Source organism: Bemisia tabaci, chromosome 2 (assembly GCF_918797505.1).
Source record: "Bemisia tabaci chromosome 2, PGI_BMITA_v3".
Lineage (NCBI taxonomy): Eukaryota > Metazoa > Arthropoda > Insecta > Hemiptera > Aleyrodidae > Bemisia > Bemisia tabaci.
This window is the reverse complement of record NC_092794.1, coordinates 48057254-48081868: the sequence shown is the minus strand read 5'-3', so window position 1 is coordinate 48081868 and position 24615 is coordinate 48057254. Positions and strand designations below refer to the sequence as shown.

General features: G+C 36.3%; 2 protein-coding genes and 1 long non-coding RNA gene across 3 annotated transcripts; 1 reads left to right on the top strand and 2 right to left on the bottom strand.

Moving 5' to 3' along the window:
* Positions 1-1636: 1636 nt before the first annotated feature.
* LOC109044133 (LysM peptidoglycan-binding domain-containing protein red) lies at positions 1637-8772 on the bottom strand. Its single transcript, XM_019061684.2, has 3 exons — positions 8055-8772; positions 5829-6169; positions 1637-3129 (listed from the first exon to the last, which is right to left on the bottom strand). Exons 1-3 carry the CDS (start codon positions 8211-8213, stop codon positions 2955-2957), a joined length of 675 nt encoding a protein of 224 aa, XP_018917229.1. The 5' UTR covers positions 8214-8772; the 3' UTR covers positions 1637-2954.
* Positions 8773-9526: 754 nt separating this feature from the next.
* LOC140224111 (uncharacterized) lies at positions 9527-11472 on the top strand. Its single transcript, XR_011899387.1, has 2 exons — positions 9527-10744; positions 10777-11472. It is a non-coding gene; the product is annotated as an uncharacterized lncRNA (long non-coding RNA).
* Positions 10176-24594, bottom strand: SdhA (succinate dehydrogenase, subunit A (flavoprotein)). Its single transcript, XM_019061709.2, has 13 exons — positions 24433-24594; positions 23123-23197; positions 21527-21744; positions 20767-20867; positions 19902-20188; positions 19325-19463; positions 18203-18371; positions 17101-17296; positions 15945-16142; positions 14960-15151; positions 13830-13973; positions 12456-12569; positions 10176-11596 (listed from the first exon to the last, which is right to left on the bottom strand). Exons 1-13 carry the CDS (start codon positions 24490-24492, stop codon positions 11510-11512), a joined length of 1980 nt encoding a protein of 659 aa, XP_018917254.1. The 5' UTR covers positions 24493-24594; the 3' UTR covers positions 10176-11509.
* Positions 24595-24615: the final 21 nt, after the last annotated feature.

The window sequence follows — 24615 nt, the reverse complement described above, 5'->3', positions numbered from 1 at the left end:
GCCTCTTTTCCAATGAACCACTAGACAAGATATCAATTCAAGCATTCTGATTTCTGTAACCTCTTCTAAATTTCACGTGGAACACGATTTGCGCCATAAAAATCACTGAAAATAAGTCCTAATGAAGATATTAACGTTTTTATCCAGCATTACTCACAGAAAAATATGACTTTCCCGCTCACAAGAAAAATAAGTGAATCTATGTGAATCAAATCGCGCACTACAACGGTTTCGGCAGGCCTCTGAAGGGAGCAAAGTTCCCTCCCTGCCCTGTGTTGTCCCCAGTGTGAACAACATGTGACAGCTGAGCTGAAGTGCAGAGATTGAGGTTACTATATTTTCATACCGCGGAGACTGTTAAGATAACATATAGTGTGTGCTTTAACTCAAAAGGGATTATGGTTTTTTTTTTGAATGAGCCTGAGGTTTGAATTTATGCATAAAAAAATGTTAATATCTTATTTAGGAGTTCCTTTCAATCATTTTTGTTGCACAAATTGTATATTCGTGAAATTTCGGTGAAAGAACATGTATCATAATGCTTAAATTCGCACTTCATCGGATGGTCCATTGCTAATTCTAATGGCAAACTCATCGGCAAACTTTGTACTTACATTACAAACATCGAATCCTTTTTAAGCTTCCCATTCCCATGGTTTGATCCTATACACAACTTTGGCCGCTCACTTTTCACAAATTTATCTGGATGATCCCCCAAATAATTCAAGAATAGTTTACCTACAGATCATACTTCTGCTGTACATAAATGTATTTTCTGCTTTTTCTTACAGAACAAATTGCTTTTTAATAAGTTCAACCATTCCAAACTCAGGTATAAAAATCATTTAAGGGTTAAGCGTTACTCTCCATTGACCAGGCACCAAACAGCTGCAAGACATGTAGGTTCCTCGTGGGGCTCTCTAAAATTGGCTAAAATTTGTTTGATTTTTGAAGGAAAATTTTGTGCTCAAAACATTGTCATTGATTCATTTGTACACATGTCCTTCCCTCTAATTTTTGTTGCTCCAATTCATAATACCTATGTGAAACATTTGGAGGGTGATAAAGAGATGTACATCTAGTCCTTCGATTTTTGTGTCAATTTTTTTGTATTTATTTGTAAATTGTTGCTGTTAATTTTGTTTTAAAACTTTTAAAATAAAACGTCTTGATACTAAACAAGAATAAACAAGAACAAAAATCTTTTCAATTTCATACTTGTTTTGTATGGTTTTACACTTCATGATTCATAACTATTGAGAGAGTTGATTTCAGAAGCTCTAAAAAAAAATGACCGAAAAAAATAGAGTTAAAAGAAAGGATCTCAAATCAAATGATTGCTCTCAGCACTGCTGTCATATCTCTCTCTTTTGCACTCGTTGAGTTGCGAAAGCAAAAACCATTATCAACTTCTAGCCTTCACTGTTAAATTTTCAGACCTTTTATTGCACAACACATCTTGGGGAGAGACTGCTACAACTCTTGAGTATCAGCATCAATTATAATTGTCATACTTTTTAAATGATTGCTGATTTAAGAGCCAGATTTTAGCAGCTCAACCTAATGAATTTTTTTGGAACTAGCGCTGAAGATCAGCCTTAAGGTAGGTTGGTAAATAAGGTAAAAATATAAAAAATTATGTAATGAAAACAACATTTATTTGAGTTTAAAAAATTGAGAGAAAAATTGATGTCTTACTTTTCCAATAAAGAATTTACACGGTGACATAGGGACTGCTAGACCAGCTAGGGCAGAATTTAACACAGAATTCTTTTCCTGAGCAAGGAAGTGAGCAGATTTAAAATTACATTACTTTGCTGATTTCTAGAACTGGAGATTAGAGAGAACCAGAATGGCTGAGAATATTAATAATCTTGTGGGGGAAAATATTTTGTCAGGCAATCTTTCAGCCTTAAAAAAAAAAACAAGCCTCATAAAGGATCTTTCCGCTCGAAACAGGTCTCTTGGCTTCTTACCTCCACTTGAATGTTTAAGCCTCTATAATGCTTTTGCCTCAATCTGTCTGATTTTCTCAATCCTAACAATTTGTATTTTTGAAAGGTAGATTGAGACAAATTATATTCGCTGATAAAATTGACAACAATAAAATAATTGGCAAGATTTAAAATGTAATTATAACTCTGCGGGCTGATTATTGAAATTGATTGACAAAACAATAGACAAAACAGACACTGCGGAAAAAGAGTGAATCTGCTGGTTGAGACTGGTGGTTGTTGTAAACAAAGGGGGAAAACATTGGACTAACAATGGGGTCTACCATTAGTCAGTCTATCACTTACCTCCTTTGTCCATTTCAACCACCCATTTCAATCAATAGGATCGCTTAGTTTTATCTTTGTCTTTTTTGTCTATAAAATTCGATGATCAACTCCCTGGGGCACCTGCTGCTGTCTAAAAATCAGCAAAATAATCTGACAATATCTTTAACTTGTTAAAGAATCACTGACAAACGAATTGTTTTGCCAACCCATTCAGATATGTCTCATTAAAACTCATCTCAAATTAAACTAAAAGGTTTTTAGGCGCTTAATCTTACTATGTGATGGCAATTGTGAAAGAAAGAACGGTACAGAAAAATTGAGAGGTCAGAGAATTTGAGTCAAATTTTCAGTGACGACCAATCAATCAACAAGCAAAATTACAAAGAGAAAAACAAACCCTGAATATGAAAGTATTCTAGATAAATCAAAAGAAATAGTTAACAAGATAATAACCGATAAAAATATAATAATCAACTGATCACAAATACATGTGCAAACATGTTGAAGGCAGTTACATGAAAAAAAGAAAAGAGAGCCCACCAACATGTTCACATTTTCGACTCTGATAAGTTAGTTGATTAAGTAGGGAAAAAAATAAATTTTTACTCAATAATATACATAATCAATTCGTTATAGTTTGATAAAAATATCTTTGAAACTATTGTACGTTACTTAAAGCTGAAAGAGTTCATCTTGCTTTTGCTGCAATCGCTCTAAAGAAGATCTCACTCGCCTTCCATGTGATGTGATGACTGCGACATCATTGTAACTAGTGTCATTGGGCTCTGCTAATTGAAATCTAGACATTGGAATTTTACCCCGGGCTCTCAGAGACTCGCCACTGAAGCTGAAAAACAACAATTCAAAACTAGGTGAGTGATTGGTTGTTTAATGTTTCAAGAAAACATTCAGCAAGAGAGTGCAAGCTGAAAGCTTAACTGAGATCCTTTTTAAATTTAAATTTTTTTAAAGAGGGGTATCCATAGGGGCCGTTTTTGAGCCCGCTCTAAATTTCCGCAATTCTACAATTTTTAAAACATTGAAGGTCAATATTTGAAGAACTCAATTTATATTTTGGTGTGACATGATTTGATTTTCCATCCCATTCTCAAGGGAAAGGAGGAAGCTATTTCCTCTCAGACAAAAAATTGCATGCAACCTGGGTTACTTGGAGAGAAAGAAAAAAGTTACATGGGATTTCTCAAAAGTGGTCGATCATCAAAAAGGTAATGAGAGAAATTTAATTCCGATTCCTAATATGAATGATTTAAAGAGTAGTGCAGAGAATCTTCTGATATTTCTTAGCAATTTCGGCTTGATACCTAGGCACTCACATATTCAATTTTCTCTTGACTCGGTGAGTTTATCGTTCATAATGATTAAAACTCGAAAAGTTATTGTTCTTGAGAAAAAAAATAGGCTCATTAAGACCCCTGGAAGTTGACAAAGATCGTAGAGTTGATGCTCGTTTTTTCAAAAATAAAATACGAGTATACTTTCCCATAATTCCAATGAGTTTCAGATGGTACTTAAAAAAGCAGTGTTGCCAGTATTTCTTCATTTTCAATTTCCCTGACTTTTCCTAACCTTCAAGTAAAATGTTTACCTCCTTTGTTTTGTACATCAATAAGCTGACTTTCATTATTCTTTGAATAAAATTTCCCAGTTTGGAGATCAAATTTTGAAAAAAGGCATTCAGTGGCTGGTTCAAACATGAAAAGCCTAAAAAATGACCGGAAAGGGTAAACAGTAGGAGGATCTGAGATATGTTTAAAGGATTAGGAGATGTGTCAGGAGATATGTCCCTGACATTCCCGGTTTTCCAGACCGCCGGCAACCCTGGAAAAGGGAGGGCTTAGAAACTGCCAAAATGATTTTTCTTTACAACCTAGTCTTTCCAGTTCAGCTTTTAATTAGTAAACTATTATTGAAAACCATCTTTACTGTTTTTCTTCGTTCAGGCTAAGATAATTTTTCTAAGTGTCACAATCCTTTAAATTTTCAAATTTTCCTCACACTTGCAACAATGCGTGAATCACAAGATTACATACTTGCTGCAACTTGCATATGTGATTGTAGCAAGTACCCACATTAATCTTGACGTTCTTTTTGACATAAGAGAAAGAAAAAAAAACAAGATCTACTAGGAGAAAAATGTGCTTAGAGTAGACCCTGATTAGTTTGCTAACCTTTTGCTGGAATACCTACAGCAATTGATACACTGTTGCTGCGCTTGTTGCTTAGTTACAGTTAAACTCTCAAATCATGCATCTCGGTTTGTGACATTGCAGACTTCCTGTGTTACTCCAATTTTTAAATGGATAATTACTCCATGTCAATTCTTAGAAAATTTCATGATTTTTTCTCTCCAGGGAAATTCTGCAAAGACTTCCAAGAATGATTTTGATTTGCTCTCCTTCAATGGGCCTGTTGCAAACTTTTGCTAGAGCAAAACTAAGAGTTGTTTCTTATAGAAAGAGCCTCAAAAATCACGATGAGCGCATCGGCAAAGTCTGAAATGCACTCATAACTTCACAATATGCGTAAGAACTTTGCGGTTTTTTGAGCTTCCCGCTTCAAAAACGATACTACGGCACAGGTGAACATTTTGTCAGAGGAGTCCCTCCACCGTCGGCAATATTTATCATGGCCGACGCTTGCGCAGTTCCGCGAGTAATTCGAGGAGAATTCAAGGTCAATCAGGGCGGGGGAGGGAAATGTGAACATTAACACGCCGATTGTTATCTGGTCTAATCCTGTTCAGGTGTTATCTCGTCCAATCACACGTGTTTTGGCGGATTGGCGTAGGCCATGATGAGTATTGCCGTCGATGGAACGGCTACTCTAATAAAATGTTCACCTGTGCCGTAGTATCGTTTTTGAAGCGGGAAGCTCAAAAAACCGCAAATTTCTTACGCAGATTGTGAAGTTATGAGTGCATTTCAGACTTTGCCGATGCGCTCATCGTGATTTTTGAGGCATTTTCTATAAGAAACAACTCTTAGTTTTGCTCTAGCAAAAGTTTGCAACAGGCCCATTAATAAAATAGAGGAGTATACTTTAGTGCATCGCAAACAAGATACAAGGTTTGGGAGTTTCACCATCAATTTTCGGCTAAATTCAAGAAAAACTTATGTTGGTTTGTGTGATGGCAGATTTCCTGGCCTATTTGGACTTCATTTTGCAATTTGAAACTACAATTTCTTTCTTATTTGTAAAAGCACTTTATCTGCATAGAGATACTAACAGCACATATAGTGTTTCGGAGGTGAGCTGGAAACAGTAGTTCCTGATTGCAAAGTGTAGTCCATTTTATTTTTGAAACAATGACTAATCAACATTTCCAATGCACATAGCTTGACGTTCTTTTTCTTTGCTTTTACAAAAAAAAAAAAACTGGAAAAAACTTCATGCAAAAATACTGGGCGATACACAACAATGAAAGTAAAACATGAGGGGAAATTTTGAAATGCAGCAGTTGATAAAGCAGTTTTTGTAGTTCCATCAATCATGAGCTAAAATTTGTTCCGAAACTCAAATACTTACGAGCTGTTTCCTTCAGTTCGTTGAACTTGATTCTTAGTATTTGCAATATCACTATCGATTCGACATAGGTAGCTATTGAAATCAATTTCATCAGTGTCGTTTTGGTCGTTCTTCATTTTAGAGGATGAGTTGAGAGACTGCGGGTAGCTATTTGACGATGTCATAAAATTCGGAACTTGAGACTCTGCACTGCTATGGAAGGGGCTATTTGGGTCATTATCAAAAAGTGAAATGTTGGAGGGTGAAGTAACGTTTTCATTGCTGACTGGTATCAACAGACTCTTCCTCAGAAATAAACTATCGTTCGTCCATAATTTGTTAAGCCTCCTGATTTGTTCGGTCTGGAAAAAAAAACAACATCAAAATGAACCCAAAAGAATACAACAGTATAACGATGGCATAAGTCCGCAATCATATATCTCATTTGCAGTGTTTGAAAATCTCCGCCTCTGGGTTATTTTTTTAAAGGAGAACAAATTGACATCATACCTTGCAGTTTATGCAGAATTTTTTTCGCACAGAGAAGAAATGTCACAGCAGTTTCAAGAAATTGCCATTGAGTAGTTTTCTGTTTAAAAAACAAAGTATGACAGGAAGTTTGCGACATCGCAAACCGAGTTATGTGATTGCCGACTTACACCGACGATAAGTCAATCGCTAAAAAGATGGTTATAAATAAACAATACGTATTAAGGAAACAATTTATTGGCTATCTTAATAGGGATGGAGGGAAATTAAAAGAGTGACAATCAACGTACTACAAGCGCTAAAATGATAAAGAAAATGGTTCAAGGTGGTGGCACAAGAGAGTCCCCTTGGTTGCGCTGATCCTTATAATTATGGCAGAGATAAGATTCCTACAACTTGAAATGGAGATTTTCATTTGAGACAGTGTAAAATCTAATGGAGGGGCTGTCCCCAAAAATTTAGATAAGGACTGCCTGACAACTAAACGCCTTTATCAAATTTATCAGTAGAATTTAACTAAATTGCAATGAGCATTGGATACAGCCTTCTTATGAATCATCGTATCCTTTGGGTTAACTGACCTTTAGACTCTCACAGTGAAATGTGAGGTGAGAGTGGTATAGCAATTAGATTTTGCTGCGTTATCTTACAGCTGTAAGCAGTTTCTGTGCTCAAAGCTATCTTGTAGAATGGTTCAGATTTTATTTTGAGTCTTGAAAGCAATCCCGTGCTTCTAAGTTGAGACATTTATTTCTTTAATTTTATTTGCAAACAGGATTTATTATTATTATCTGAATTCCAAACCGAAAACCTGGACAAGTCCCTGAACTCTGACGTGCTGAGGAAAACAGCATATGAACATTGGAGATTAGCAAAATTTACCCAGATAAAATATGTATTTGTGAGGAAATTTAACCATATTTTTCCTTGGAATTTTCAGATATTTTGACTAAAATTGAGAACGAAATTATGCAAGAAATTTGAAAAAAAAATATTCACAATTTTCCTAGTTAATTCGTTTTTTTATTGAAGGAAATGGGGTGACATCTGGAAGCTCATGCAGCTTTCTTCCTCAGCACGGCAGTATTGCACCATCCTGCATAAGAGTTAATTAGCATTTCAGCTTATTTTTAAACAAGATGTCACTTAAATAAGTCGCACCTTGCATGAACTGAAAGTGATGTTAATTTTTAGACCATACTTTATTAGAAGTATGGACCTAAACAAATGGTACACTTGGGTGCTTGTGCGGGTGAACAGGTATAAGCACTGGTTCTCTTCGGTGAGAGAAAGATCCATATGCTGGTAGTTGCTCATATTCTTGACTAAGTACACCCAAAACTGAAACACTGGCTATGTAGGTTTAGCTACAAATCTCCTGTCTCAGTGACTAATACTTGCTGAACCGAACTTCCTGTCTCTCCAGCTGGGATAACCAGTACGTCCGCCTGCACTAAGTAAATTTTATCACGAAGTAGAGTTAAGATGATACGAAGATTGATTCGGTATCTTCAAATTAAACCCAAAAGAAATGATGAGCAACCGGGATACTATCATTTGGAGAGCCTTCCTGTATGAAGAGTGACCTCATCGTTGTACTTAGGAGTTCAAAGTCTCACTGCCATGTTGACTCGAATGTGACCAACTTTTCCATTAGGATCTAACAGTCTAGTGGGTGCCACGGTGAAACAGGCAAGAAAACTAACTAAAAATATTTTAATTTTTCAAGAGACCCAAAAAAACTTGGCTAATACTCACTGTTACACCATACTTCAGCGCTATGCCTTGCAATGTGTCTTTCTCTTCGATGATATGCTTGATGCACTGTTCCGGCTTCCTGAAAGCATTAAAAGAACTGGTGCTCCCATAACTTTTGAAAGATTTACTGGTGCCGCGAATGTATTTTCGCTCGTCCATTTTACTATCAACTGGGGGACTTTGATTTTGGCATTATAACACAACCAAGTCTAAAATTCAAGATTTCATGGTTAAACTTAACAGAATTATAAGTTGCTGACTAATGTAAAAAGATGAGAAGAAAACTGATAAATACAAGTTAACGTAAACTAATTCGTCAATTTCATTGAAACAACAGGAGTTCTTCTCTACGCCAATTTAGATTACGGACACACACATAACCTCATAATGAATGCGGAATCGCGAATTTCCTCAAAACAAATGAAATCAAGGCCTTCAATGCGATGCAATCAGAGTCTTGGAGACGGAAATCAAAATTTCTCGAAACGCAAACTGATGATATGACTTATCGTTATCAATTGCACTCGAGAGAGAGAGACAGATACGATTCTTGACTCTCATGACTTCATGCATGAACCGAACTTTCCCATCAAGTAAACACGGGTGTTCACATGAAACGGTATTCTTTTATGGAAACCGTTTTTGGGTTTACGTAACATCTCTACTCTGTCACCGGAGACCAGTAAAACTTATGGAACGTATTCTATAGGTACGTTTCACCGTCCGACTTTTCAAAGAAATTGTAATGTGGTGTATGACTCATTGAAATTAGATTTCGCGGTGTCCTCTCAAAGTTTCGAGTTTTGACACTTCTTAGCATTAAGTCCATTGTCGCCAGATTCTGCTGGAAATTATCATATTTACCATTAGACATTTTATAAAAAATGCTGATTTTCTGCACTATCTATCTGGCAACAATGATTAAGATTGAGGTAGGTCAGCAGTAACGTTGCCAGATTCATTTGACCGAAAACCACAATAAACCATCTCGCGATTGAACTGATTGATAATGAACCATTCGTATGGCAAGCACATACTTTAATTTTATCTAGAGGGCACAGTTGCGGTACGCGACTCTTCAAAGAATTTTTCCATTCCGATGGAGAATGATTCAACTATTACCATTTCATGAGAAGAATTGGCATATTTTACCGCGAGGGGACATCACTGATAAAAATCAAAATAATTTCCCGTGCATAGTTGCCAAGTAGGGCTCTTGTTCCTGTGTAATCTCAGCCCTATAAAAAATCGCCTACTTTTGATTGAATCGGTAAAAGATTCAATAAAAACGGTAAAAAATATATCAAGTGACTCTTCATTTATCACAGAGGTAAAAATTTATGTGATTCATCAATTCATCACGATAATGATTAAGTCATCTGAGATTTGCAATAGGTCAATCAAAGTACTTAGTTTTTACTGTTTCTTCCTTTTTTTTTTTTTTTTTTTTTTTTTTTTTTTTTTTTTTAGATTTGTAGGTGTCTCTGGCACTTGAGATTTTTTGAGGGGGAGAGGGGGGGGGGGGGAATTTGAAAGGGAAGTGTGGTTCCGGGAATGTAATTCTGTGGAATTCATCAAAGAGGGCTTTGATGAAAATCTACATGTAGACCAGGTGACAATTTTTTTGACAACTCTTTTAGATAAGGAAACAATTTTTTACGTGTTCTATCCATTGGCCCATTTGAATCAATAGGCAACATAGCCGCTCAAATTCTATTAGGAATTAAAGGCCTCTAGATATGCTATGGAAGAGATAGGTTTGCAAAAAAAGTCTGTCTTGGCACGTTCGAGTGGTCAGCCACAAGGTATACTGGTATCAAAGTAAGAAACAGAGTCACTTAAAAATTTTACCTAATATTTCTTCAGTCAGCAAGAATAATCTCTGAAATTTTTATAAAATCCGTGGACAAGTTTTAAAAACAATTTAAACAAGGGTGAGATGTCTGGCAACACATTGTCTTAGCGTAAATGGTTGTGATACTTTGGCCAGAAGATGAAAAACTGTGCCTGCCTGTTAGTTTTGGATGAAATTCAAACTGACATTGTTTTAAAATGACTGATTCCTAATTCCTTCTTCAATAGCCATGTTCCTACAATTTGATACAAAAACTGAAATTAAAATTTAGTATTAAAATAGGTACAACATTTATTTATTCAAATTTAACAATTTAATCACACTGATTCTTACATTCATAGTTAATAAATTACAAGCATCAATACAGTGGTGATTGATATCCATTTCACAGTCCGTATTTCTGTTATGAAACTTCAAAACACTTTAAAATAGGTGGCTCCAGACCTTTAGGACAAGTTCCACTCAAAACAGAAGAGTAAATTCATACTATACGTATACTTTAAAGATGACTTGGATAAATACCTTGCAAACTCTATATTTAACTCAAGCCTTTAAATTCAGACGTTAAGTTCCTGCCTCAGAAGTTTGATATTCAGAAATTCAATGGTGATATAGTATTTTTACTGCACAGAAAAATATAAGAACAATTTTGCACGAAAAAATCTACAAATTTTAAAACTGTCATGAGTTCATTATTTTATTCATTACGTTAGCCTGCTCAGAATGCAAATGTGACAAAAAGTGCAGAAAAGAGAAGGAATAAACATCTATGACCTCTTCTTCATAGACCCAAGCAATTTTTATAGCTTAGGACTTTATATTTTATCTTAAAAATGTATTTAATTGTTTAAAACATTTCTCTAAAAGAGAGAGAGAAAAAAATCTGCTCATCTAATCAATTTAATACCTCAGAGTATGATTTATTGAGAAAGAAAATGAAATTACATACTGCAACCCATTTAAGAACTGACGAAAAATGTCTCCCTCTTCTTATTTTTTGTGCGTAACTTTGGGTAAATCTAAGGTTCATAGTTCCGTGTATCTCAATCATTTCCATACATACCTAATTGTGAGTTTTGCTAAAGTTACTTTAAAAAGATTAGGTCCTTGACAGCTTACGGAGCATGATGTCGTGAATGCTGCTGAAAAGGTAGTTTTTAAAATAGAATAAGAACTGAATTTTTAATTTTTTTTGGTTGTGTATCATAAATTGATAAAGCCTTTGCCAATATTGTACCATGATCACAAAACATAAAAATATTATTTCACTATACTTGACAAAGACACGCTGTATATATGTATCAGTGATGTAAAAGGGCCATGTACCAACAAAATGAAATAAGAATGGTCCAATCGTCTATCCTGTGATAAGTAAAATAAGCTGGTTCACACTTTGCAAAAGAAATCACAATTTTTAAAACTATATCAGGTTAGACTGGTAGCGTAATAATTAGTTCTACTATAAAGCTACAAATTTCAACGATGGTGAGAGTAGATCGGTAAAAAAGTTGGTTTCACTGATAGACATGTTTTTTGACTTCAAAGTTCGATCAATCTACACAATACTGATGAATAAGAGAAGTAATTTGAGTTATAAACTCTAGTAGGATCGGATCGCTGGTGGCACAGTTTTGCATTCTGCTTCATCGAGTGTCTGATCAATGACAGGTCGATAGTCGATTGTAACCTATAAAGAAAAAAAGAAAACAAAAAAAAAAATTGCAATGAGAGCAAATTAAAGATTTTTCAACGAGGACACATCAATACTATTAGGATTGATTGCCTCAAAATTCTAAGGTGATTCATTCTGGGTTCTGGCGAGTCCAAACTGGCGAGAGACATATCATAACAATTGAGCAAAAAACCTCGGCAGTTTTGACTTTTGAACCAAAGAAAGAAGAATGACCCCTGCACATACGCTTAGAGAATCATTCGGAACCAAAATAATTTTTTTGAATTTTGCAATTATTGTGTTAAATGATTCTTGAGGCTCATGCGCAGGAGCTATTATCCTTCTTTTGGCTAAAAATTCAGGGCCTGCCAAGATTAATAACTTTATCGATGGGATGTATTCTATACCAGTTTGACTACGCTAGTTTTCAAGACATATCACCATGAGATTATATTTTATAGGTCAAAAAAGTCAATAGGATTGATTCAGTGAACACTTTAAGATTTGGCTTCACTTGTCAGGAAAAGGAAAAATCAATCAAACATATCAAGCTGCGGATGTATTTTTACACTGTTACCTGCAAAATGTATGAACAAGCAAGATGCTTGAGCACATATTAAATATAGGAGGCATCAGAAACGTCAGCCATAACTGTGAAGCCTGGGTCAAAAACTCTCAATAAACGACTACATTATCTTTTAATTGAAACTCCTTCGGATTTTGAAACACATTAATGCTTGAAATTATTCAGTCACTAAATTCTGACTTGGCAACAAAGAGACATATCTATGAATAGTGATGATAATCATGAGTCTTTTTCAGACTGGTTCAAAGGGTGACTAATGGATACGGAAGTATAAGTATGGTGATTTACCTTTCCAGTATCTGGGTTGATGTACGTAAGTGTATGCTTTCTCCAGTGCTGGTCGATTGGCTTCTTAACTTGCCCATCTAAGGGCTTCGAGTAATCATACTCATCGATCCGGGTCTGGGAAAAAACAAAATACAGGATAAAGATAGGTTCTTCAAATTGCATATTGAATCTCAAAGGTTCTGAGTTAGGAGATGTATTCTAGGTTTTCTGTGATGTCCGAAATATACATTTCAATGCACTTGTGGATAAATTTTTGGACACCTGTGCTGGCACCTGGGGCTACAGGAAGTGAGGGATCAGAAAAAGGGAATAAAAAGATAAAACTGCAACCCTTCGATTCCCAATAGCAAAACCCTAGTTGACATGCCATTCGAGTTTGTTGCTGCAGCTCCTTTTCGACAGTGAAACTTCAAAAATGAGTATCTCAGTTGCAGTGTTTCATGGTTATTTATATAAATGGGTCTGTTGCATACAAGAGAAACAGTCTTAAGTGAATAAAATTTTTGTGGTGAAAATTGCACTCAAATGATGATGTATGCATAAAAAAAAATCTAAAATCAACTCCTTAGCGCAAACTGCACAGATTATGACACCCTTTTTCAAATTTCCCGCATCTGCAGGTAGTTTTTCTTAGTAACCCGCAATCAGTTTTGCCCGGAGAGACAATCAAGATAACCTGGACTAAATAAACAAAAAATGTCGCAAACTGTTACAAACTTTCTTTGTGTAACATTTCTATTAATGTAAAGCTTATGTTTTTGCACCACTAAGAAATGAGGAGGATTGAACCCTTGAAAACGAGTAAAATTATACCTGAGATAACGTTTGCGAGATTGTAAGTTTCTTTAAGTCAGATTTTCTAACATATCTTTTTGGGCAAATTTAGTTACCAGCACCAAAAGACTGTCTGCACATGCAGAAAATTTGAAAAGTTGCATTACAAGCTACCCTAGCTGTGCTTTGAAGATTGGATTTCAAATTTTTTGGATGGAACCATTTAGATTTTTTTTTGAAGTAACCTATTGAAAGTCTATTAATTTGGTTGTACCTCTGGCATGCAATAGATTCATTCTTTTGGCATCAAGTGAAATTCATAGTGCACACACATAGAGATAGCAATTAGAATTGGGCCTCCTAGACAGGCAGGAAGCATGAGCAAACTAGAAAAACCTTCAAGCTTATTCCAAGTGTGCCACACTTCTAAACCTCTGCTCTCCGTTTAGGGGTTATTTAACAAGAAAATATACAGTAATTTTTCAAACTGAAATAGGAATTACACTGTTCAGAGAAAGAAAAAAAAAAGAAAATCTGATCAACTTCCTTAAGTTTTTCAGGGCACTTAATGACAGGTAAAATCCGTAAAAGGACCCTTACCTTGAAATCTTCACGTGCGTGTGCTCCTCTGGACTCTTTTCTATTTTCAGCAGCAACAATTGTCTGCATGGCGTTTAACATTAGATTCTGCAGCTCCAAAGTCTCAACAAGGTCAGAGTTCCAAATTAAGCTACTGTCGCTGATCTGAAAAAAAAGACCCCACAACATTAATTTCCATAAGGGAAGGCACTTTCTCACCATCTTTTGTTTCTCCAAAACCGGGAGCCCAGAAAACGCTAGAGGACACTTCTGCGCTTTTGTGGGACAGCAGTGCAGGATGGGACATTTTCTTTTAGAAAAAGTCAAGTTTTTTTTCCCCACTACATTTTATGAAGGTATTTTCTTCAACCATTAGCTATGATTAAAAATAAACCGAACCAGATATTAAGAAATCCAAATGGGGCAAAATTTTTGCTCCCAATGGACCACTAGACAAGGTACGAATTTAAGCGATCTGATGCATGTTTCTTAACCAGAATGTCACGTAGAAAACGATTCACACAACGAAAATTACTGAAACCAACTCCTAACGGAGATATTAACGTTTTTATTTCACATTGGTTACGAGGAATTTGAACTGCCCGCTCACAAGAAACTCAAAGCTCTACGTGAGTCAAATTGCACACTACAACGGTTTCAGCAAGCTTCTCAATCGAGCAATGTTCATTTCCCACCATGTGTTGTTCAAACTATTAGCAATTTGCTATAACTGAGCCAAAGCGTCACGATTGAGGTTGCCAGATTTTTATATCGCAGAGACTGTCATGATAGCGTTTAGCGCGCGATGTGAATCACGTAGAGCATTGAGTTTTCATGAGCGGGTGGTTTGAATTCACGCATCAAGAATCATTAAATATCTTCGTAAGGAGTTAATTTCGGTAATTTTCGTTGTGTGCATCGTGTTTTACGTAAAATTTTGGTTAAGAAACGTGTATCAGAATGCTAAAATTCGTACCTTGTCTAATGGTCCATTTTTAAGTGGGTTATGGCATTGGAAATGGATGATGGCCCATTTGAGCGACTGGAAAGTGTGCAGGCTACAAACACTAACTGAGAAAGCAAGGAGTTTGGGAACCTTGAAATTTGGCGATCAATCATCCGGAAAATCAATCTGTAAAATGGCAATGTACCTTCAGGTCTTTCAATCCTTTGTAGATGTCTGCCATCTTCTTACAACCTTCCTGTAGCGATTCAGCAGTTCGGAAAACAGCAGCATGATTTTGCATGGCCTTCTGCATATTCAGCCTAAGGGTAGCGGTCGATACGCTTCCATTTGCAAATCTGATCTTATCCAAATTAGCGACTGATTCTTCTCCTGCATTCTGCCAGATACAAAAAATAAAATAAATGCATTCAATGACACTGAATGTTGTATTTTAGTAATTAAAAGGGACGTAAACCCAAAAATCAATGTTAAGATAAAAGAATAAATAGATAGAGGAGGGAAAAAATGACAAATAGCAAAAACAACAAACGAATATTTTTAATCAATGTCGAACTTGGTGCTGCTGTCAAGCTATAAAAGAGTGTAAATTTTTACTAAATAGATACCCGATTCATCCAGGCATTGTGCCAACATTTTTTTCAAAATTTCAGCTCTTGTGATGTTCTAAAATGTAAATACAATACACTTCCGACCAATCCTCACTGGCCAAGCAAGTAGGGTGTTACAAGCCTCTAACAGTGGAGCATATAAGATAAGTTCCCCTCAATTCATACCACTTGTTAAACCATCGCACACCGTTTGTTTCTTTTCACATTAACATTTTTTCACTGATTTTTTTAACCTTTTTTTAAGAATTTTTCCCGTTTTGCTGAGATAGATTACCAAACATTTTGAATCTCTCAAACCTCGGTATTTAGGGGAAAGAAGAATTGGTCCCTTCTTCCTAAACTGCGTTCAAACCATGGGAGTAGTCTATATTTCATCAAAACAAAATGATGAAAAACTTTGTGGCCACTTTGATATAAGCAGATGGGGATTTTTTCTCACTCCTTAAAGACTTAAATTCTGATATATGTGGAGCCAATCACTAGGAACAATCAAATCAACTGATCGGGATATCAAAGAGAGTTAGGGCCAATGGCAAAAGATAAATGAAAATGTTTCCTTACAGGTCTGATGGGCCCAAAAGATTCTCCAGGTTTGTTTTCGTCAGCGATTGTCTTTGCACAAGCTCTTCCGAAGACTACGAGATCGAGGAGAGAATTAGCACCTAATCTGTTGGCACCATGAACTGAGGCACAGGACGCTTCACCACATGCGTAAAGACCCCTAATGATCTCATCATCACCATTTTTGCTTGTCAAAACCTGCAAGAAAGGAAAATGTATTTAAACAAAGCTAAAGTTCCTAATCTATACCTAGCGACAAAAATTATAATTGATTTACTGAGCAACATCAGGAGGAATAATTATGCGAAGATCGAACTTAGACTTTCAAATTCAGACGGGTAATAGGATAGAAAAGTTGCTTCGAAGTTAAAAATGCTCAGCTATGCGAAAACTTCTTTCAGAAAAATAACTTTATCAGGTACAGCTATTGCGATTTTATCATACAGTGGGAAACGTTTACTGGCCGTAGACATTTTCACAATAGATTCTTAAGAGGTTTACTTTTCAAAGACTTGTAAAAAATGAATATACGGAGTCATTTTTGTGTTAGAATGAACTTAGAGTGATTGTCTTTTGATTGGGATGATGCGATAAGTCTCCAAAAATTTCAACATTTTTAATCTAATGGTTCCATGATATTTGATAGTCCATGTGACTTGATATGCCTTTGCAAAAGAAATCGCACAGTTTACAAAGGAATTCCACAGGGGTTGAATTTTGTCATTTTTTGATAGGATGTTTATCAGAATAAATTTTAAGACGTTTTAATAAATATTTCACACTGGTGCTACACCAGGTATGCAGACCAATCTTGGTTGGGAAGTTGGTACGACGCTGCATTGCTGACTGGCATACTGAGAATTATAGTTCATTTGACTGTCATTTCATTTCATTCAGGAATAAGGCATGATGCTGGCACGTCTTAACCTCTCCAGTCATGTAACTGAGCTCTCCTCATTAGCCTATTTTCTGTTGGAGCATTTTTTAGAAGAATGCGTGTTAAAGCATTGAAAATTTCATTTTTCAGTCCTTTTTTCCTCAAAAGTGGCAAATAGAATGTTCAATAACTAAGCAAATTCAATTTTTTGCTCCGGCTGCCGAAATTTCTAGTATCATGATTGCATCAATTCGAGTTATAGTAAAAATTCATGCATACCTGTCCTTTGTAGTTGGTTGGCACACCTCCCATGTTGTAATGAACTGTTGGTAAAACTGGTATCGGCTCTCTAGTTACATCTACGCCAGCGAAAATCATTGCAGTTTCAGAGATACCAGGCAATCTTTGGGCTAACTGGTCCGGAGGCAAGTGGTGCAACTGCAAATATACATGATCCTTCTCTGGACCACAACCTCTGCACGAAAGAGACATGACATTAGCATTTCAAAGACACATTGACAATTCATAGGTCCATTTGCCAGATCCAGGAAATGTGATTTTTCATAAAATTTTCAGACTAAGTGATGCCTCCTTATACATTACAGGGCTGCCATAATTTTTTATTTTTCAAATTTCTTGAACTACTTTTACTTTCTTGATTTTTTCTGCCTCCAAAATTTTCTGATTCCCTGACTTTATTTCACATTTAACAAAAAATTTCCACCCATTTTATTTTACTTTATTCATTTTTTTTATTACAATTCTTTTTTAAATACAAAAGCTTTCTCTATATTTTGGACAAAATGTCCATGTTTTGACATCAAATTGTGGGAAAAGGCATTTGGTAGCTGGTTAAGGGATGACAAGTCTTAAACATTACCAGAAGAGTGAACAGACGAGAAGATTAGTAATATGTTTCAGGGATTGGTAGATGCGTCAGAAATTCCCTGACTTTTCCTGGTCGTCACTAATCCCCCCACTTCACCGGTTTTCCAGACCGCCAGCAACCCTACATTATCTAAGTTGGCAAATTGGAGGGAAGTAGCCTTAGGTTTATGGCAAAAAGCCCATTTGAATCTTTAAGATCATAAAGCTTTCGTTTTGCATTTACAGAAATCGGGAGCATTCAATTTGTTCATAGCCTTTAACATGAAATTTCATAGGGAAACATACATCATGAAGCTGAATTTAATTGCTCTCTGTCTGGAGGTCTATTTTCATCTTCTAATCGCTTCTTCATCTTGAATCACTATTAATTTGTATAAAATAAAATGAAGGTCCCATATTATTAATACGGACTTTCTCTCTGCAGACATTAACGGAAAAATACTGATTTCCATATAGAAAAGAAAAACGAGCCAAACAATGTCAGGTAACCAACCTTCCATCTCGAATTTCCATGGTCATTGACCTAGATACAACATCTCGTGAGGCAAGATCTTTGGCAACAGGTGCATAACGTTCCATAAACCTTTCTCCCTCGCTGTTGATCAAATATCCTCCTTCACCACGACAACCTTCAGTCATCAGACAACCAGCTCCGTAGATACCTGTTCAAAAACATACAAATATCTTAGCCTTAATTACCTGTATATTTTTGTTGAGATCCTGTGAAGCCAGAAAGGAACCTGCTTCAAAATCTAAGATTGTCACTAATTTTGAGAATGACAAATACTTGACACAGAGATTTATGGTAACCAGTGTTCCAACCCCACGAGCGCCATGTCGCCAAATGCTCCTAAAAAATCGGCCATGGCCCCTAAAAAATGAAGACCCTGCGCCAAACGTGGCCCCTAAAAAATTGTCGCAATCCTAAATTACGGTTTGATGATTTCAAGATTTTTGTCAGTCAGCCTGGACTGAACGCGCATAGCAAGCAGTTGCGCGCGGAACTTCGTCGCGGCAGCGGCTCAGCAGATCGAGAATCGTACTACTTATCGTACATACTATAGAATCGTTTTACTACTTTTCATAATAGGAAGTCAGAAAAAGTATTATTTAATTGAGCAAACTTTAAGTAAACTAAAAGCTCCTTGTTTTAAATCGGAATATCATTCCTTTGGCCTTTCCCTTTCCCAAGTAATGGCTGCGAGTTGCAACTTGCAAGTCCTGTAACTGTATATCTTGCGTATAACTTTTCACTAAATGCGCCGTGATATATAGGCAAAAATTCAATTTGGCCCATAAAAAATCTTCAATGGCCCCTAAAAATTGAACTTGATGGGCCAAACGGCTCCTAAAACTTGGAGATGAAGTTGGAACACTGATGGTAACCCGCCTACCTTTTAGATCAATGATTTTGGAGAGAATTTTAGGGGATTCAGAAGCTATCTGTCTCCTTTGTTGACTACATTGTCAATGAAATTTAATAGCCAGCCAGTCGTGCTTGTGTGTCTCAGTGTTATTAAAGCAATTATCAAACTATACTTCCCCTTGATGGTGATCAGTAAAGCAATGAGGACAAAACTGGAAGGCAGGGGTACATATTGAAGGTTGACCATACCTGTTGGATGAAACTGAACGAATTCAAGATCTTCATTGGGCAAATTTGCACGAGAGATCATAGCTGTGCCATCACCAGTACAAGTGTGGGCAGAGGTGCATGAGAAATAAGCTCTACCGTATCCACCAGTTGCTAAAATCTAACCCAAAAAAAGAAAGAAAAAAAAAAGGAAAAAATTAGTCACAGCGCATGTAGACAGAAGGCACATCTTATTGGACATACATCACCAATATGAGGAATAGAAGTGTTTAAATTACAGAATGTCATCAGTAAATAGGTTATATTTTAAGTGGAAAAAGTGTAAATAAAAGTTTTCATGCAGATTACAGCTTGAGATACAGATAGTTTGACTTTAAAGGGGGAAAAATAATTCTTGACATTCTCAAAAAGACTCAATCACCAATTCGTTTGTTTTTTCTGTTTCCATTCAAGATGCAGGAAAATTTCTGAAACAACCATAAACCAATTATAAATTGCGCTTTTCTTGCACATTCAGTCTTGAACCTGCGGGCTTTCGAGCAGGTGGAATAACTGCTACTATAATAATAACTGTATAACTGTAACTAAAGGTACTTACCGTATTCTTTGCTCGGAAACGGTGTAGTGTTCCATCTTCTAAGCACAGGGCAATGACACCTCGGCACTCTCCTTCCTCCATGAGTAAATCAAGGGCAAAGTATTCGATAAAGTAGTTGCAGTTGTAACTAAGGGATTGACCATAAAGAGTGTGCAACAACGAATGACCTGTACGATCAGCAACAGCACAACACCGATGAGCTTGACCACCTTTTCCGAAATTCAAACTTTGACCACCAAATGCCCGTTGGTAAATTTTACCATCCTTAGTTCGACTGAACGGCATACCTGAAATTATATAGAAATAACAATTTTTAATATAATACCAATACTAAAGTTCACACCATCATTAAATAAATTGACTGATACTTCTTGTAGGAGAAATCCCATGAATTACGACAGACAGAGACCATTTTTCTCTTCCGCAGGCTTTGGGGGCAACATTTTCGAAATGTTATAATTTTTGATGACTTGAGTGAATCTCACCAAATTTGAAAAGAAACACTTGGAGGGATTTTCTTCATGGCTTTAGAGTGATATATCCGGATGGGAACTTTAAACAGGGTGCTTCAAGAGAAATCATCCACCTTGAATATTTTTTGAACTAATACCAAGATTGAGAAACGCTGAAATATGTGTTAAATATTCTGAGGGTGGCATCTTTTGAGAGGTATGTCCCCTCAAAATTATTGAACTTTTTTTCAACGCTATTCAATCTTCAAATCCGTTCAAAAGATATCTAAGGTAAATACTTTCTTTTGGAACACCCTATCTCCACATAATGCAAGTAATGCAGATAAAAGGCAGCTTATATTAGCTGTATTATTTATGTTTAAGTAGAGTAAAAAAAAATAATTAAAACACACCATAATTTTCAAGCTCTATCACAGCTTTTGGTGCTTCTCGTGTCATGTAATGAATAGCATCTTGGTCACCAAGCCAGTCGGAGCCCTTGACAGTGTCATACCTAAAAATATTCATAAAAAATGGTTAGTCATACAGTAATTTTATGTAGATGATAAAAGAAATGCAACAAAACTTCCAGAAAATAAGGATGAATAGAATATCAACCTGGAAATATAAGAATTTTATGGTTGTGAAACCCCTCCCAAGGAGACGGTGTTTACTCTCTTAGAGAATATCCCTCAATAATTAATGTGAGTCTTTACAGACATGGGATTTTAAAGGTAATCCACTTCAAACAAAAACATGAATATCCAGGGGTAGTTTCAATGCTATTTTATCTTAACGACAAAAACTTACACACTAATCGAAACCCTAATTAACCGTGTAGACGCTCCAAATGAATTGTTTATCAAAAATTCAGCCTCAAAGATCCTCCAAAAAAGAGGCCCTTTCTAGAAAAAAAAAGGAAATATTATTCAAATCCACCCTGAATAAAACTGTGTGATGACAAGACAATCCTCAAAATGATGTCATTTTGAGCTAACTACACTTACAAATTCTAAGTCTCAAAAATAAAGACAACCTTAGGATCCGTTCGGACAAAAACTAATTCAACAAAAAATCAACAAACCAGATTTAGTTAAATTGAAACTAGTTCAGCAGAAATTGCAGAACTGTTAATATTAGTGCATCTGTCTGGACCTGGTCTGTCATACTCACATGTGCCACTGCCAATTATCGGCCTCCATGTTTCCCAGGGCAGCATTGATGCCACCTTGAGCAGCAACAGTATGCGAACGGGTTGGGAACAATTTGGTGACAACAGCTGTGTTGAAACCCTCCGCAACCAGACCGAAAGCTGCTCTTAGTCCAGCTCCACCGGCACCGACAACAACGGCATCAAAGTTATGGTCAACAACCGGGTAGTCACGAGAGACCTGAAAGGGAAAACATTTGTGTTGTTCACTTACTTGGCTCGCCCAAGGCATCTGGATTAATTACATAAGTCAGTAAGCATCTGGCACATTTTCATCAATTATGATGTTCAATTTTCCAAATTGTTTTCTAAATTCCTACTTTCAGCTTATGTTTTCAAGATCTGCTAGCGTGTTTCCATTATTAAAGACAGTCAGGAAGTTTAAATTGAGCTTGAAAGGAAGTCAGCCAATATTATTTCACCATGAATCAAATTTATTAATTTATGAAATCTATAAAATAGGGATGGCATGAAGTTCTGACCTGCCATAAAATGTAGTTTTGTAAGGGTTTTATTGATAGGATCATAAAACAAAAAAGACATGAAATAAAACCTTCACACACTCATGGATAGGTAGTTTGAAGAAGAAACTTTTGAAGGTCTGAAGGGGGAGAGGGGTCAATAGCAGCAGGTAGCTGAAGTTCTCTGAAACCGTAATTTTATGATATCTTCAATTGCTTTTGACTTTTTAAAAAAAGTCCTAAGGAGGAATATATTAACACACCCTTACAGGGATATCATTTACTCGGTCTAAAATAAAGTAGAGGTAACCCAAAAATCTGGAGGTCAACTTGTTATGTCAGATATTAATGATAATAAGACAAGAAAACAAAACGTTTAAGAGCAACTGTTCCAGATTACTTCCTAGCTTTTTGTGGTTGATTAGAATCAATAGACTTGTTCAGCTTTTCTCAGACTTTTTAAGAACTTTTTGGAATTTCGTATAATTGAAAATTCAAGATTTTCTTGTGTTAGCAATTCGATTTTACAGAGAGATTCGCGAATCAATAGGTTGTTGCTTTAAAATTTTGGCACTAACCTTCAGAACAGTTGCCAAGAATGATGTTACATAATGCATGAATGAGGAGTGGGGAGATAACGTTATTCACAGCACTAGAGATATCATATTCTCATGATTTTCTCAGTTAGGAAGATTTAAGAGCTAAAACTATGCACAAGGCTGCTATTTAGATTATAGAAAAGGTTGAACCTCTTGGAGCAACAATTTTGGAAAATCAATACCTTTGGGGTGAAGGGGGGGGGGGGTGCAGAGAGAGAACATTCACACACTGGATCCTGAAGACTTTGTATGTATGCTCTTCCCTACTTACAAGACTTTTTAATCTTCCTTTTAACTGAATGCCTCCTCGGGGCTGTGAGTTATTGCCGGCGAAGGTGACTTTTTACCCTTGCAATAGCCTATTTATAATACATCAAAGCAAGTTCTCAAGAATATGTGTAATGCACAATTATACATGACATGTACTGGATAGAATACAGGCCAATAAAAATTACAGTTTGCAAAATCTCTGGGATAAGAGTAAGGTATAAAAATATACCTGAGATGTTTTGGCATCACTGCTACCACTGACTGTGATGTGAAGATTCCTCAAAAGTTGTTTACTCGCAATATTCTGTAAAAAATGAAAATTGACATTAAAAAAATTATGTTGAAATTGTAGACAAACATACACAGTTCCAATAGTATGTTGATGAGGGTTTGACTTGGAGATCATTTGCTATCTTCATTTATGACTCTCCAAACAAGAACACAAGCTGAGTGCATACACTTGACGCCACTGCAAGTCTGCTCTGGCAAGCGATCGAAAAAGAAGAATAAATTGATTAATGTTGGGAGAATAAAAGCCTCTTCAGCACTCATACTGTAGTTTGCCTCTGCGCAGCACTGCGTGTACCTACTTAAAAATTGAAAAATAATGAAAATTGATAATGCTGTATCAATGCCCTTCAATGTAGTTGCTTTTATATTTTACCCAAAAAAATTCCTACACACTATCTATGATAGAAGAGTACAGAAATTGAGAGTTGTAATTGACTATTTCAAAACTGGAGAGCCCTGGTCATCTACTAAAAACTCTACTTCCACTTTCTGACCTCGTCCGCCCAAGGCCAAGCAGCAGCAATCAGAGGAAAAATCACATTGTATTAGCGATCCACACAACACCTGCTCTGAAAGAATCAGAAACATCTGAGTAGTACAGATATACAGTGTTATGTAAATTTTCTAAACTCCTTCAAGACCTACTTCTCGAGTCATGAGCGGTCAAAAATTGACACTTCAGTTTGTCATTTCTTCCGACAAATAATCATAAGAATATTTTCATTAACTCTGTAAGGATACAAGCCACCTTGCCAGGAGTTTATTCTTAGACACAGTTTCAAGCCAAGTCTCCGTTTGCGCAATTAAATACAACCCAAATTGTAAACCTAACCCCAGGTACAAGCTCAGGTTGGATGTAAATAATGTGTGGCTGGGTTAGGATGGGGCATTTAGATGGAACATGAAACCTGGGAACCTGGGTTAGTGACTGAGTTATCCTCAAAACCTGGGTTTTGAGTGTCGCATAAGTACCTATTCAAGGATACATCATATGAACGTGGAGTCATGACGATTCCCTCCAGGAGTACCTCCAAATGAACATGAAATTAGAAATGTGTTGGTAGAAGAGATTAACCCTCCAGTGAGCAGCAAGAGGAATTTAAAATAAAATGTCGAAAAGTGTGCGGGTGGGCTGCAAGAGCAAACTAAAGTTAGATAAGGATTGGGGTGAACTTGAAATGATGGCAAGTTGTGTAACAGGAGGTGACATTAGCAATTTGGGGCAAAGATCTCGTTTGCGTGACTTACCAGCGAGTTCGTGGTGGAATTCTTGCTTATGATCGTTGGAATTTTCAAAATTCCAGCCATGATTGACACTAACCAGACGACGGATGTTAATTTGGAATATTTTTGATGGTAACCTAGAGAAGCACTTGATAACAGTACAGAATCTAAACTAGGGAGAGTACGGTCATTAGTGTACCGCTTTTT

Excerpts from the sequence above, each read along its gene's own strand:
- LOC109044133 (XM_019061684.2), bottom strand. The coding sequence starts at position 8,213 with ATGGACGAGCGAAAATACATTCGCGGCACCAGTAAATCTTTCAAAAGT. Across the intron at positions 6,170-8,054 it reads CGCTGAAGTATGGTGTAACA|ACCGAACAAATCAGGAGGCT; the intron begins GTGAGTATTAGC and ends TTTTTTTTCCAG. Across the intron at positions 3,130-5,828 it reads CGAACTGAAGGAAACAGCTC|CTTCAGTGGCGAGTCTCTGA; the intron begins GTAAGTATTTGA and ends GTTGTTTTTCAG.
- SdhA (XM_019061709.2), bottom strand. The coding sequence starts at position 24,492 with ATGGCTGGAATTTTGAAAATTCCAACGATCATAAGCAAGAATTCCACC. Across the intron at positions 21,745-23,122 it reads GTGATGCCAAAACATCTCAG|GTCTCTCGTGACTACCCGGT; the intron begins GTATATTTTTAT and ends TTTCCCTTTCAG. Across the intron at positions 12,570-13,829 it reads ACGCACGTGAAGATTTCAAG|ACCCGGATCGATGAGTATGA; the intron begins GTAAGGGTCCTT and ends GTTTTTTCCCAG.